Genomic DNA, 14602 nt, shown 5'->3' on the forward strand with positions numbered 1-14602 from the left:
ATGGGGTTAGATAATTAAACCATGCAGCTCTTCCTTTGATCTCTCTTCAAACCAAACGGCCTTCAACTCCCTATGATCTAGCTAAGAACCTCATCATGAAGACTTGTTTTTCTTCTGAATTAACTTGCATATCATCATCATTCTTGGTGGTAATAGTATATATAATATGACAATCAAAAGTTGCAGAGAAGATCAAGAACGGATCATGGAACTCCTTCAAGCAACTGGCCTGCTAAGCTATATATCAATTTCCTTTCAGTACTGATCTCTATATATATATCTCATTCACTAACGCTAATATATACATATTAAACTTGAGAATCTCCAAACACTGACAATAATAATGATGCCCCTATACCCCCGCCCAAATACTTTGAATGACATCGCTGCATCCGCCCAAGCAAAAACAAAAACAAAGGTTTAGAACAATTTAATGCTAAACATAATTGCTTGGTGGTTTAAATAACAATCCTGAAGTAATTAATTGAGGGGGATTTTGTAGACCATATATAGATTTCACTATTCAATTCTAGAATCATGTCCTTTTGTTCATGCTAAAAGGTGCGTGGGGCCTACATAAATATACACGTGTCAAACTTTACATGCAAGTACGTACATGATAAATCGTGAATGTTGTTCTTTAATTAATATACAATCAACTTATAATATATATAGTGATTTTCTGTTCAATTTAGTGGTCAGCTTAATGATTCATTTGATCATGGCGTAATTATTTAACTTATGATATATATTTCTAGAAAATGATAAAGGGTAGTTTGGTAAAGAAAAATCAGGTCTCATTCTATGCAACAAATGTACGGTTTAGGAAGATGCATGCATTAATTAGCATGCTAGAGTCTGCAAATGCAAGCCATTTGGGGTTTTGAGCAATCCAGCTTTTTTGACTGACTAAGAAGAATCCAAGCCAACTTTATGTGTGAGTTAAAGACAACCCTATTTTCGCATCCATTTGTATGAAAATAGGCCGTATATATAGTAACTGTCCGGCCGTTGTTAATCACCATTCAGATTTTCATGAGACGTGATCTTTGTGCTTTACACTTTCATTTTACTCCATTAATTTCTATTTGGTTACCAAGAAAATTGATTCAAAAACAAAGAAAATATAAGAGATTCGAACTTTCGTTATTGCGAGAAATTAATTTTGTTTTTTCGGTTAACTGTTTTTACAATTCTATTGCAAATAGAAAGTAGTTAGGTAGAACTAAAATAATTTTAATTTAATGATGTATAATTATATTAGATGATTATAAAATAAATGGTAAAATAATTATAAAAGTGTTGTATTTATATTATCACCTTTCATTTCCTTCGCCTCTATTAGATTATTAATTTATAAGAATCAGATATATAAAAATAAATTTTTGGTCAAGTAGACAACTTGAAGGTTCAAAAGCCCAAAAACATAAGAGTTTAGTATTAACCTCAATCATACTGTTGCACACTCAAAAAATAACAAACTACAATAATCCACATCAACAGTACCAAAAGCTTCAGAAATTCTTCTTTACGTTCTGTTGTAACAAATTTTTATTCATTTTCTTTGTTTTTCAGTCATTACATGTTGTATTAAATGCCTGTATAAGTTGTCTAAGGCATAATGTAATATTTGGATTATTATGAAATAAATATACAGAGAACTTCTTTTATTCTCTTCTGATATGGTATCAGAGCTGTTAGACTAGTAGTCTCTCTAATCATTCTTTCACCATGGTTGCTGAACGAGTAAATCCCACTACAGCTCCAACCTCTATTCCTTTTTCCTTTTCACATCCAGTGACCATCAAACTCAACTCTGAAAGCTACTTGCTTTGGAAAGTCCAAATTTCAACTTATTTGAGGGGACAAGACCTCTTCTCTTATGTTGATGGAACCCGGATTCCTCTACCACAAATGCTTCCTACTGAAGCTGATTCTGTCATCAAAATCAACCTAGCTTATCTTTCTTGGCAATGAACAAATCCACTTATTTTAAGCATTCTCTTCTCCTTACTAGCCGAATTTGTCATTGGCCATGTTATTTTAGCAAGTACCTCACAGGAGTTATGGATTGCACTTGAGTTTATGTTTAGCTCACACTCTCAAGCAAAGAAGTTTCAAATTTGATTTCAACTTATCAACTTGTCTCGTGGAGAGCAATCCATATCAGACTACTTGAGCAAGGTGAGGATGCTAGCTGACACTCTGCCTGCTACAGGAAACCCCCTCCCTGATAAAGAATTTGTAACCTACCTCTTAAATGGTCTGGCTTCTACTTATGAATCCTTCATAACTTCTATTACCACTAGAATCGAACCAGTGACCTCTTATGAGCTCTACCACCTACTGCTTATTCATGAAATTAAGTCGATCCACCCATACATCACCCAGCAATAACTTAGCCTTTTCCTTTGAGCCATTTGCCAACTTTAGCACAAGCAATCAACAAGATCAGCGAGGAATGGACCATTATCGTGGAGGACGACATAGTCGTGGTAGAGGAAGGTTCCCTTATAATAGAGGACGATCATTTCCCAACTCACATTCCAATTTCAGTCCACAAAACAACAACCCAAACAGACCTACCTGCTAAGTTTGTAACAAACCTGGCTACATTGCTCTTTAATGCCATTTTCATTTTGACCATGCCTATCAATATGACCCACCCTGATCCTTTTCTGCCAACTATACCTCTCCCTCAGCCATCACAAATTCAACCTGGTACCTAGATAGTGTTGTTACTCACCATATAACCTATGATCTCTCTTATCTCAACCTTTCATCTGAGCCAAACAATGACAATGAGCAAATTCACATTAGAAATGGAACTAGTTTGCCTATTCATAATATCGGTGATTCCTCTTTCTCTTCTAATTCTTCTTCTATTCATCTTCATAATCTTCTTCACGCTCATTCTATCACCAAAAATCTTGTCTCTATTTTACAATCTTGTATTGACAACTCATGTTTCTTTGAATTTCATGCAACCCATTTTTTGGAGAAGGACAAACTGACAAGGAAGCTCCTCATCAACGGCCCAACTCGTAATGGTTTCTATCAATTCCCTCATTCCCTGCTATCGTCCCCTCCGTCTTCTTCTTCGTTTGTCCACCTTGGTGAAAAGACCTCTTTCAGTTGCTAGCATCGAAGACTGGGTCACCCTTCTCCATACATTGTTTTCAGAATAATGCGCACCAACTGTTTGCCATATTTCCCCATTGATTCTACTTTTCAAATATTACTTGTCTATAGTTGATCATTTCACAAGATTTACATAGTTTTTTCCTATAAAAAAAACAAGCCCCTAATGTGGTATCTGTCTTTACCTCTTTTATTACATTTGCTTAACGATTTTTTAATACTAAAATCATCTCCTTACAAACTGATGCCGGTGGTGAATTTTGACCTCTTATATCTCTTTGTAAAACCCTTGGAATCACCCACTGATTTTCCTGTCCTCACACGCACCCACAAAATGGTCTTGTCGATCGTAAAGACAGACATATCATTGAAACTAGGCTCACTCTCCTAGCCCAAGCCTTTCTTCCCTTATCTTTTTGGGATGACGCTTTTGAAACACACATACCTCATCAACTTACTTCCCACACATGTGTTACAAAATCAATCTCTATACTTCATGGTTTATCACAAACCACCCGATTGTTCCTCTTTAAAAATCTTTGGTTGTAAATATTGGCCTAATCTACGACCGTATAATCGTCACAAGCTCAATTTTTGCTCTACTTCATGTCTATTCCTTGGTTATAGTCCCTCTCACAAAGGGTACAAATGTCTCAATCTCCAAAATAAATGTCTCTATATTTCATAGGATGTCACCTCTGATGAAAACACATTTCCCTGCAAAAAGTCCAATTCCATTAATCCAGTCTCTCAGCCCACTACACGCACTATACCCCTCCCCTGTTTTCCCACTTCAATTCTCGGCCCAGTTCCACTTCACTTCTCAGGCCCATCGAATCACTCTCCTGGCCCACTCAACTCTTCGCAGCCCATCACTACCTCCCCTTCCTCACTCTCTCTCCCAACGTCTTCCCCAAATCCTTCAACAGAAATCCCTAATTCCTCCCACCACTCATCTTCAATCTCATACCTTCCTCCTCAACCAACTCAAAATTCTCCTTTCTTAATTCCTTCACGTTCACTCATCATTACTTGCTCTCAAACAAACTCATCTTGAACTCATCTTCTCACCGACGACACAATTTCTTATCCCTCTCGCCACTGCTTCATTTCCACTACAATGGTACCGGATGAGCCTTCCTCTTTCACCTTAGCCTCTAAATTTTCCAAATGGCAAACTACCATGACCAAAGAATTTGAAGCCCTTGTCAAGACAAACACCTAGACTTTTCTTCCACCTTCCTCTGTTTCTAATCTTGTTGGCTGTAGGTGGGTCTTTTAGAAAAATTTACATCCTAATGGCTCCATTGAAAGGTGAAAAGCAAGGCTCGTAGCCAAGGGTTTTCACCAACAACCCGGTATAGACTATACCGAAACGTTCAATCTAGTTGTTAAACCCTCAAAAATCATATTAGTCCTCTCAATTGCAGTTGCTCGTGGATGGTGTCTTCGACAGATTGATATTCAAAATGCCTTCCTTCACGGCAGGCTCATCGAGACCCTTTTTATGCAACAACCACAAGGATTCGTTGATCCACTTCGACCTGACTTTGTGTGCAAACTCAATAAGGCCATTTATAACCTTAAGCAAGCTCAACATGCTTGGTTCTCAGAACTAAGCTCTTGGCTTATCAATTATGGATTCTCGACTTCAAAGGGTGACCTTTCTCTGTTCATTCTGCACAAAGGTGATATCTACATTTTCGTTTTGGTGTATGTCGATGATATGGTAATCACCTCCTCTTCTTTAGTTGCAGTTGGTAGTCTTATTACCTCTCTTGGCCAAGCTTTTCCAGTTACAGATTTAGGTCATTTATATTACTTTCTTGAGTTGGAACTTGATTATCTCAATGACGGTCTACTTATTTCCCGAAGAAAATATATTTCTGATCTCTTAAAGAAGACCAATATGCTTGGTGCAAATCCAATTTCCTCACTCATGTCTACCTCTACCAAACTTTCAAAATTTGACTCCCCATCCTTTGAGAATGTCACGTTGTTTAGAAGCATTGTAGGTAGTTTATAATATCTATCATTAACTAGGCTGGATGTTTCCTTTACTGTCAACAAAGTGTGTCAATTCATGCATGATCCTAAACTTAGCCATTGGATAGCAGTTAAAAGAATCTTTCGCTACCTCAAATCCACCATTAATCATGGATTGTTCTTCACTAACAAATCTGGTTTCACACTTCATGCGTACTCTGATGCAGACTAGGCAGGATGCCCAAACACTAGACGCTCTACATGTGGTTTTTGTATCTTTCTAGGCAATGATCTTATCTCTTGGAGCTCACGAAAGCAACACATTGTTGCTCATTCCAGCACTGAGTCTGAATACAAAGCCTTAGCCAACACCACTGCTGAGCTTATATGGCTGTAAACCTTGATAAGGGAACTTAGTTTCACACTTTCACAACCTCCTGTTTTGTGATGTGATAATTTAGGTGCAATTTGACTTCAAATCATGATGTGTATCACTCACGCACCAAGCATATGGATGTTGACTTCCATTTTGTGAGGGACAAAGTTGCTGCCAAAACCCTTCAAATTTCCTTCTACAGATGCAAAGACCAATTAGTCGATGTCTTTACTAAACCTTTAGTGGCCAAAAGATTTTCTATTCTTAGATCAAGTCTTACTATGCTTGACACCTCATTAGACTCGAGAGTGCGTATTAAAAAAAATAACAAGCTGCGATAATCCACACCAACAGCACCATAAGCTTCAAGAATTCTTCTTTACGTTCTGTTGTAACAAACTTTTATTCATTTTCTTTGTTTTTCAGTCATTACATGATGTACTAAGTGTCTATATAAGTTGTACAAGGCACTATGTAATGTTTGGATTATTGTAAAATGAATATATAGAGAACTTCTTTTATTCTCTTATGATGTCTAGAAACCCAAATGATACTACACCGTTGGTCCATGATAGAGATCGGGCTGCATTTGGATTGTAAGCATATTTCAAAATAGTTGAGAATATTTTGTGTAAAAGTGTTGGCCCCATTGAAAAAGTGAATAGTAAGGAATTCAAATGTATGAAGTAAGTTGAAGATATGTTTAACTTTTTATTAGAAGTTGAAAAAGTTTTAATCTCAACAATTGAGATTAAATAAGTTGTGTTTAGAATGAGGATATTCATCCGTACGAGAAAAACTTAGATGAGAAATTCTCAACACCCAAACGCAGCTGCCTAATAGTTCTTTTATCAAAAAATCTACTCAACCTCCTACTATTCATACAACCTCCACACTCCACACTCCACATTATTTTTAATTTTTATTATTTTTTTCTTTTATTAAATATTTATTATATAAATAATGAATAAAAAATTTAAAATAATTTAAAAAGAATAAACTCAAAAAAAAATTTAAAAAAAATATTAAAAATTTAAAAAATTTAAAAAAGTGTGGAGTGTGGAGTGTGATGGAGGTTGTGTAGCAAAGCTCTTCTTTTATTGAGTTCTAGGGCATATAATAAAAAAAGAGATAATCACGTCACATAGAGTTAAACATATAACATTTATTGAAAATTTTATATTACTCAAGAAATTCATTTAATCAATTATAAATGTTGTGAAGTCCACTTCTTGTCTCTATATTTCTGCCGCTCTTGACCTTAGAATTTGGTTAAGAACTACAGAGAATCCAAATCCGTGGATCCATACATGAAAAAACTAAAATCGAAAAAACCCGGTGGTCTCAATTCCAAGTCTTCCCAACCGATCGTATTTAATCCCACAAATCTCACATTCATGACCGTAAAGTTGCATAGTAGATAGAACAAGCCCACGATGCCCTGTTCACTGGCGACTGACTATTGCTTATTAATCTCTAAATTGACGAGACAAGTACCGTCTCAAAGAATCAAATTCATGTTTGTCTCCTTGATCAAAACATATTGTTCATCTGCTTCTCAAACTTCCAGTTCAGAGAACATTAATGCTATGTTTGGATTATTGAGATGAGTTGAATTGTAAATAGTAATATTTTATATATTCTATTGAAATGGATTTAACTTTTTTAAGATGAGATGAGTTTAAACTTTTAGATTAAAATGTATGAAATAAGATGAGTCGAGTTTAATTTTTTTTTTTTTTTTATGAAAAGTTAAAAAGAAGTAGTGGTTTCATCGATTATTGATTCGAGATGAGTTGAGTTTATTTATTTACTTTTTTTTTTTTTATGAAAAGTTAAAAAGAAGTAGTGGTCTTATCGATGATTGATTCGAAAATAAGTTGAGATAAACACAACCTGTATAGTGCCTGGACCATGGGATCAAGTTTCTTAACAACCCCTTCTTTTCCTAATCAGAAATCACAGTGAGAAAATTCAAGTTGACTTTACATTAAAGACTTGAAAAAAGGGGTCAAGTCCCCGGTTCCATCAGAGTGAAATTGAATGACCTTCAGAAGTATTGGAAGGAAAGGAAGTCCTTGAGTCGAGGGACTGAAGAGCTCTCACAACTTCAAACATAGATGGCCTTTTCTCTGGCATCACAGAAGTGCAACCCATCGCGATTTCTAGAGCCGAAAGCATCTCTTGTTGGGAAGACTCTGATATGTTTGGGTCAAGAACTTGGTACGCCCCATTGGTAATGTTAACTTTCCTTCGCACCCATTTCACGATATCAAGAGATTCTGCCGGTTCTGCTTGCTCAGCTTTTCGGCCACTCACAAGCTCTAACAATACAACACCAAAGCTGTAAACATCCATTTGCTCAGTTGCCTTCTTGCTGTAACCACATTCTGCAATACAAACCCAATAAGACCATCTGGACCTCAAATATCATAGCGTATTCACAAAGCATTCCATATACTTGGCCAAAAATTTATATGGCTTTTCTATGGTGATGTGGTGTTTTCACGAGTCAATTAACCATTAATTCAGAAAGGGCGTATTTAGAGGTGATTTAGCAGTAAACAATTGCGCCTAACCACTTTAGCAGTTCTTCGCATTTTTATTCTAAGGTAACTTATAGAGAGCATTCCCTGGTCCTCAAGAATTTAAAAGGTGATTTTTCCATGACCCCCAATGTCACGGTTCAGAAAATAGTAAATCAGTTAAAACTAAAAGAGAGAGACAGAGAGAGAGAGATTCGGACATTCAAGTGCCACTAAAGTAAGCATAAGACTCTTTAAGACAAGAGTTACTCTATTACCACATTTTGTGCAGAACCAGCTAGGTAGTGGCATTTCACTCCTAACCACAACTCATCCGCTGGTTCTTCAACTTCAGTCGGTTCTGACTTTCAGTGGCAGTACTTTTAATCATTACAGTTATGTAGCAAAATACCTATTAAAACATGAGTAGGTCTCATCAGATCTCTTACCTGGTGCATTGTAACACGATGATGCAGTTTCAGAAGCCATGGTTGACTGAAATGCGGCTTCTCCCACAATTATGTCGAGTGCGAAATCTGTGAGTTTTGGCTCAAAATCTGCATCCAGCAGGATATTATTTGACTTGAGATTTCTGTGAAGCAAATGCGGGGCATAATCCTTCTGAAGATATGCTAATCCCTGAGCAACCCCTATGGCAATTCTTAATCTCACATCCCACTGCAACACAAAACCTGGCCTGTGAATCAGATCCCCTAAACTCCCTTTTTGTAAGAACTCGTAAATTAGAAGGATCGAATCATCAGAACGGCAAAAACCAAGAATTTTAACGATGTTCTTATGTCTGATCTTGGCTAATGTCTTAATCTCTGCCTTCAGACTTTTGAATGATTGGCTCCCATAATTAACAAGCTTCTTTATGGCAACAAGTTCACCACTCGGTAAACCTAAAATGTATACTCTACCAAATGCACCACTTCCTACTGCACCCTTTTCATTCATTCCCATGACTAATTCATGCTCGGTGACTCTAAGAGGATAGAAGAATATCATACGCCAACTTCCCGTTTGAGATCTCTGCTTGGAATATCTGTGATACCAAAAATACCCAGCAGCCACAATCAGAGTCCCAAGACCAAAAGCTATAGATATCAGAACATATGTCAATGTTGCAAGACCAGCAGTCTGGTGTCTTGGATGGTCATCGGAACAAGAATTGGGTAATCCGGGGCCACAAAGCTCAGGGTTTCCTTCCAGAAATGAAGCCGGGAGACCTGAAATCAAAGAGAATGGGACTCTACCGGATAGTTGATTGAAGGATACATTGAAGAGGGCCAGCTTCAAGTTTTGAAGCCCTTGGGGAATGGGACCGCTGAGATTGTTATCAGAAAGATCAAGGTAAGTTAGCACTGGTAAATCTGCAAGGGATGGTGGAATTTCTCCAGTAAGGCTGTTGTCTGCAAAAGACAATGAAACTAGCTTCCTGCACTTCTTCAACTCCGGAATTTGTCCCGAAAGCGAATTGTGTGAGAGATTTATTATACTCATAACGGGTGAATCGCAAAAATTAGGAGGAAGTTCACCATATAAACCATTAAGAGATGCAGAGAATCTGTATAAGCTCTTAACCATCCCAAGACCCTGAGGAATTCTACTAGTGAAACTGTTGTTATCTAGTTGAACTTGCTCCAATTGGGCAGCCATTGATACCGAATCAGGTATTTCTCCAGAAAATCTATTGTTTTCAGCTCGAATGAGCTTGATTTTGGGCAATGACCATAAACCGTCTGGGAAATCGCCAAACAACGCATTGTTCTGAACCTGAAACCTCTCAAGATTTATACATCCACTAATGGAGTTGGATATTGGACCACTGAAGAAGTTTGTATGGAGGCTCAGGTTTATAAGGCCTTTTTCATTACAGATGCCATTTGGGAATGGCCCCAAAAGCATATTTTGTGAAACATCCAAAGACACCAGTTTCTTAAGAGATGACCCTAGTGTCTGAGGAACCTCGCCGGTCAGATTGTTTTGGGAAAGGTCCAAAATGGTCAAACTTCGCAAACCCACAAAAGAGTCCGGGATTTCACCATAAAAACTAGAGCTTTGCAAAAGAAGTTGCTCGAGCTTCTCGAGCTTCCCAAAGTCACTGGGAAGCTCACTAACCAAGTATGCATTTTGAGACAAATCAAGAACAACAAGCTCGGTGAAGTTACCAAAAACAGCAGGTAGACTACCTGAAAGCAAGTTGCTCCCCAAGTTGAGTACTTCAAGGTTCTGCAGTGAGCCCATGCTTTCTGGAATCTTTCCTTCAACATGGTTTCCGCTGAGATCAAGCACTTTCAAAGAACCAAACTGAGAAATCTGAGATGGGATTGGACCCCAAATGAGATTATTACTGAGATTCAGAGTCTCCAAAGTATTGCATTCAGAGAGATGAAGAGGAATGGGTTTGTTAAAAACATTGTTAGCAAGATTGAGGTGAGAAAGATAGGGAAGCTCACAGATTGAAGAGGAGATTTCACCAGAAAGGTTTAAGCTTTGAAGGTTGAGAGAAGTAACAGAAAGTGAAGGCGTGGAGACGCAGGAGATACCCGTCCAGTTGCAATAATGGGTAGCTGAGGCATTAGACCAGCTAGAAAGAGCATTCTTGGAGTCTTCAATGGAGGCCTTGAAGGTTAAAAGGATATCTGCCTCAGACGAAGCTGAGTTAAGAATAAAGAAGGATAAGATTAGAGAGAGAATAAGTGAGTATGTGCAGGTAGTGGCCATTGGAGGTGACTGTGAGAGAGCTTGGATGTATTCTTTTCAGTTTTCAATCTTTCCTATATATCCGTGAAGTGCGAAGATGCGAGTCAGAGGAATAGATTACTGGACATTGATGGGGTCGAGGGTATCTTTGCAAAGTTACAAAATGTCATCATAACTTTTGAGGATTTCGTATAAGTTCCAAGAAAGCTCTTCCCTCGTCCGGTCCCACCCAAGAAAGAAAGAGCAGAAAAGTAAAAGTAAAAACAGTAAAATAATTGTTACGAATTATGCAAAAATGTCAATCGGTTGTCTAAAGAAAATCTTCCCTTTTTTTGGGTAGAAAATGTGTGCCCTTTGAATTTTGGAACATTACTTTGTAAAAAGTAGCAGTGGTGCTCAATAAGGTTCTTATTTTTATTTATTTATTATTATTATTAATTATTATTTAATATTTTTTAATGATCATCAGTTAGAGTCTCTTTAGAATCATTAGAAATTTACCTAATTATTAATTTTAAGATCCTATAAAATTAGTCGAGAGACGCGTAAACTGACCTCGACAGTCTTAATCATCAAAAATAAAAAATAAAAATAAAAAATACCCACATTCCATATCTTATGTGTTAGACATGATTTGGCCTTTCACCAACCCTATTATCAGAGGGAAATTTTCAGATACATAGAAGCTAGTGCAGTAAATCACCCCTAAATTGTAGCCGGGAAACCATTCTAAAATTTGTTTACAAAATAGTCAAAAGTATCTTACTTTTGCAATTATCATATAAGTCCAAGTATGGGTCTAAAAATTATATATATATATATATAGACACATATATGCAAATAAAAAAGAAAAGAAGACTATCGTGTGTGATGACAAGACTCCATTTCCAAGAGAGGATGAAACAAGACTCCACTTCTCACGTGCCAGCATGAGAACTCTTTTCAACGACATAGGTGTGATAATGTCAGAGTCTGTTGGTTAGAAAAATGAGAAAGGGCCTTATTATAATAAAATTACTGATAATAATTATATCGGTATTGGAATAAAATATCCAAATCAGAAAATAAATATACTGGCCACTCTTTTATTCTGCTTTCTAACGAGTTTCATGGTCAATAGATTCAATTATAATACTTCAAATTTTTTATGGGATAAAATTGTATCTAATTTCTGTAATTTTTTTATTCGATCAGAAAATATGATTAACCAGCGAATTTAAACCATTTCCAGCTAATATAGAATTGGTATTTTAGCCATATTTCAATAAGGAAATATTTATATTTATAAAAAGGAAAATGAAAGATTTATACTTATAAGTCGGTGTAGATAATATAAATTATAAAATGAAGTGCTTACATTGTATGAATTAGTTTAGAGGATAAATTTAAAATATTAAATATTATAAATTAAATCTTACTATATAAATGATGAATTATTCATTTAAGTAACCTTACACTACACACCTATTGATGTGAGTCTTTATTTTTTATATATTTTATTTTTTCCCTTGGCAAGTGTATGGTGTAAGACTCTTGAGTTTACTTTTGTTTTTAAATTATATGAATTGTGTGCATTATGGACAAAAAACCTTATTTATTCAACACAATCAATCTTGTTTCTTAACATGTTTATTAAGATGAACCCGATGACTCGTTTTCATTATGGGTGAAATCATTCTGGTTCGGTTCGGGTTTATACAAATTTTAAAATCGAACTAATATAAATTGATTTTAAAAATTTAAAAATCGATACAGACTCATTCATCATCGAAACACAAAATTTTCGATTTTTTCAATTTCGGTCTAATTTGATCCGATTTTGTTGGTTTGCTTTTTACAAGTGTGGCACTACATAAGTTTATCAAATGTCAGTATATGTGATCAAATGTGTAAATATATTTTAAAAAATATATATTATAATTTATTATGCCAAATATATATATATATATCAAAAGTAATCTTATATTTAATAACTTAATATTAATGCTCATGTTTAAGATTAAAATTTATATGTTATATCAAATGTTGTACTAATTAATAAATGCTATTATAATTTATGTCATTCACTTTTTCACTTGACATGACACCACATTGTGATGCCACTTAGTTTATAAAAAAAATTGAAGCATAAACACAAAAGAGTATGGCAGGTTTGGGACATCAAACAAAACATAAAATTCTCATTTCATCTCATCTCATCATTACACATTTTTCAAATCTCTATACAAAATATAATAAACAATTCAATTTTTTTAAATCTCAATACACCTTTTTCAAATCCCAAAACAATAATAATATTAAAATTTAATATTTTAAACTTCAAAACAAAACACAAAATTTTCATCTCACTTCCCAAACCTACGAAATCTAAAGTTTTAATTTATTATTTTTGCATTTTCGAGCGTATGTGGGAATCCATTAAGACCATTATCAGAAATAAAAGGAAGGGAACAAGTTCAAGGCCCGTTAGCAACAAAGAGATAATGATAGAGTGAGTGATATTAATTAACAGCTTATCATATAATGTAATATAAAAATTATATAAAAATATCTGATATATAATAAAAAAATTTAAAAAATATATATCGGTACAGTTTAGTTCAAACAACTTTTTAAAATATGAAAAAATCAACTTCAACTCTTTAAAACCTAGTACCGAACAAATTCACCGATTCAATCAAGTTAAGTTGATCGGTTCAATCAATTTTCTAATTTTATTTTATATCCCCTACTTTTCATTGGAAAGTAATCCAATAAGTTGAAAATTTAAAAGAAATTAAAGAGAAGTTTGGATAGTAAATTGAGATGAAATGAAATAAGATAAAAATTAAATAAAATATTATTTTTATTTTTGTATTAAAAAAAATTGAATTATTTATTATATTTTATATAAAATTTTTAAAAAATTATAATAATTAGATAAAATGATATAAACTCTCAATCTAAATAGGAACTTCCTACTACTCTTTTATTACTCTATAGTGTATTTAAATTTTTTTTATTATTATTTTTAAATATTTTTTAACATCTTTAATTATTAAGAAAAAATTTTAAAAATATAAAATATTATTAAAAATCAATTCTTTAACTATGAATTAAAAATAAGTAGGAAATGCTTCTCCCACAGGCCACAGAAGGTGACGGTGGCCACCGATTACATTTTTTTATTTTTTTATTTAATTGTTAAGTAATTATTTTAAAAAAAATTTATATTTATATATTTAAAAAAAATTTCATGAATTTTAAAAAACATTTGGAAAATAAAAAAAGAAGAAAAAAAGATAAATTTTTTTTTTTTTTGCCAATTTGGTGGTTGGTTTCGATGGACTCCTAGGAATAGCACCGTCCTAAATAAATGAAAAATAATAAATACATATAAATTTTTATAATACATTATATAATTATATTTTAAAATAAAAGTTGGTTTAACAAAATAATATTTTATTTTAAAATATATATTATGAAATATATTGTGTACGTATTATTGCTCTAAATAAAGGGAAATGCTATATCTCCCGCTGGGAGCTCCCGCTCCCGCTTGGAGCTCTCGCTGGAGATTAGTGTATTTTTTTTGTGTTTTTGTTTTTAAATTATTTTTTATATAGATTTTTTTTATAATTTTAATTATTTTTAAAAAATAAAAAAATTCAAAATATTATTAAAAAATACTTTTTTAATCACGAAATAAAATAAAAAATCATAAAAAAATATTTTTTTATTTTACTTCGTGATTAAGAAAGTATATTTTAATAAATTTTTTTTTACTTTCTAATTAAGGAAGTGTTTTTAATGATGTTCTAAATTTATTTTATTTTTTTAAAAATATTTTTTATAATTTTTTATTTTACTTCATGATTAAGAAAGT

At 34.0% G+C, this 14602-nt stretch overlaps 1 protein-coding gene across 1 annotated transcript; it reads right to left on the reverse strand.

Annotated features, from left to right (window-relative positions):
* Positions 1 to 7425: 7425 nt before the first annotated feature.
* On the reverse strand, positions 7426 to 10824 carry LOC108986083 (probably inactive leucine-rich repeat receptor-like protein kinase At5g06940). The gene is made up of 2 exons (XM_018958605.2): positions 8478 to 10824; positions 7426 to 7893 (listed from the first exon to the last, which is right to left on the reverse strand). Exons 1-2 carry the CDS (start codon positions 10756 to 10758, stop codon positions 7532 to 7534), a joined length of 2643 nt encoding a protein of 880 aa, XP_018814150.2. The 5' UTR covers positions 10759 to 10824; the 3' UTR covers positions 7426 to 7531.
* Positions 10825 to 14602: the final 3778 nt, after the last annotated feature.

This window comes from Juglans regia, chromosome 3 (genome assembly GCF_001411555.2).
Source record: "Juglans regia cultivar Chandler chromosome 3, Walnut 2.0, whole genome shotgun sequence".
NCBI classification, from domain to species: Eukaryota; Viridiplantae; Streptophyta; class Magnoliopsida; order Fagales; family Juglandaceae; genus Juglans; species Juglans regia.